General features: G+C 51.7%; 1 protein-coding gene across 1 annotated transcript in view; it reads right to left on the reverse strand.

Moving 5' to 3' along the window:
• Nucleotides 1–156: 156 nt before the first annotated feature.
• Nucleotides 157–748, reverse strand: part of LOC119591150 (glycine-rich RNA-binding protein 3, mitochondrial-like) — a 791-nt gene continuing 199 nt past the window's right edge. The window contains exon 2 of the mRNA XM_037939861.1: nucleotides 157–654. Within this exon, the coding sequence (XP_037795789.1) occupies nucleotides 157–654 (498 nt within the window). The remainder of the gene's footprint in view (nucleotides 655–748) is intronic.

Consider the following 748-nt stretch of genomic DNA (forward strand, 5'->3'; position numbering starts at 1 on the left):
AGCAAAACTTTCAGTAAAGATAGCCAAAGTTAAAATAGATGTTTGTGTACTAATTGCTCGCATACAGTAATTATCTGAGGGTTGTGTGAATAGAAACCGCCTTTTTATGAAACAGTTTATTGAGAATATCTTGATCATATTCGTATTATCAAAGCTTCAATCACTTGCCAAACCCATACACATAAGCACCAGCGAAGCCGCCTCGGTGGCCCAGATATCTGCCTCCAGAGCCTGTGTGGGGCAGCCTTCGTCCGAGGTTGAAGTGGCTGGTCCCTCTGGCGCTGCTGTAAAGTCCCATAATTCCCCCCATGGTGCCCCCCTCGGTGTCCGCTTCCTTAAACTACCATAGCCTCCTCCGTAGCCTCCATAGCCGCCGCCATAACCTCCATACCCACCGTAACCGTAGCCTCCTCCGTACCCCCCTCCGTAGCCTCTTCCGTAGCCTCCTCCGTAGATCCCGAGAGCGCCTCCGTGGAAGCCTCCGACTCCACGGACGTGGCTTGCAAAGGGCCCGAACCTCCCAGGGCCGCTTGCGTACCCTCCGCCGTGGCTGGCGTGGCTCAGTGCGTGCCCCCCGATGACGCCGCCATGCCCGCCTTCAGCTCGGGCACATGCCGCTAGGACAACTACCCACATAATCTTTACTGTGAACATCTGTAGGAAGGAATTATTGCCATTCAATTCTATCTTCAAAATGTGTGGATAGATGGATGTAGAAAATAACAAATGCAAACAAATAGATCGATAA

Source organism: Penaeus monodon, chromosome 28, assembly GCF_015228065.2.
Source record: "Penaeus monodon isolate SGIC_2016 chromosome 28, NSTDA_Pmon_1, whole genome shotgun sequence".
Taxonomy (NCBI): Eukaryota; Metazoa; Arthropoda; class Malacostraca; order Decapoda; family Penaeidae; genus Penaeus; species Penaeus monodon.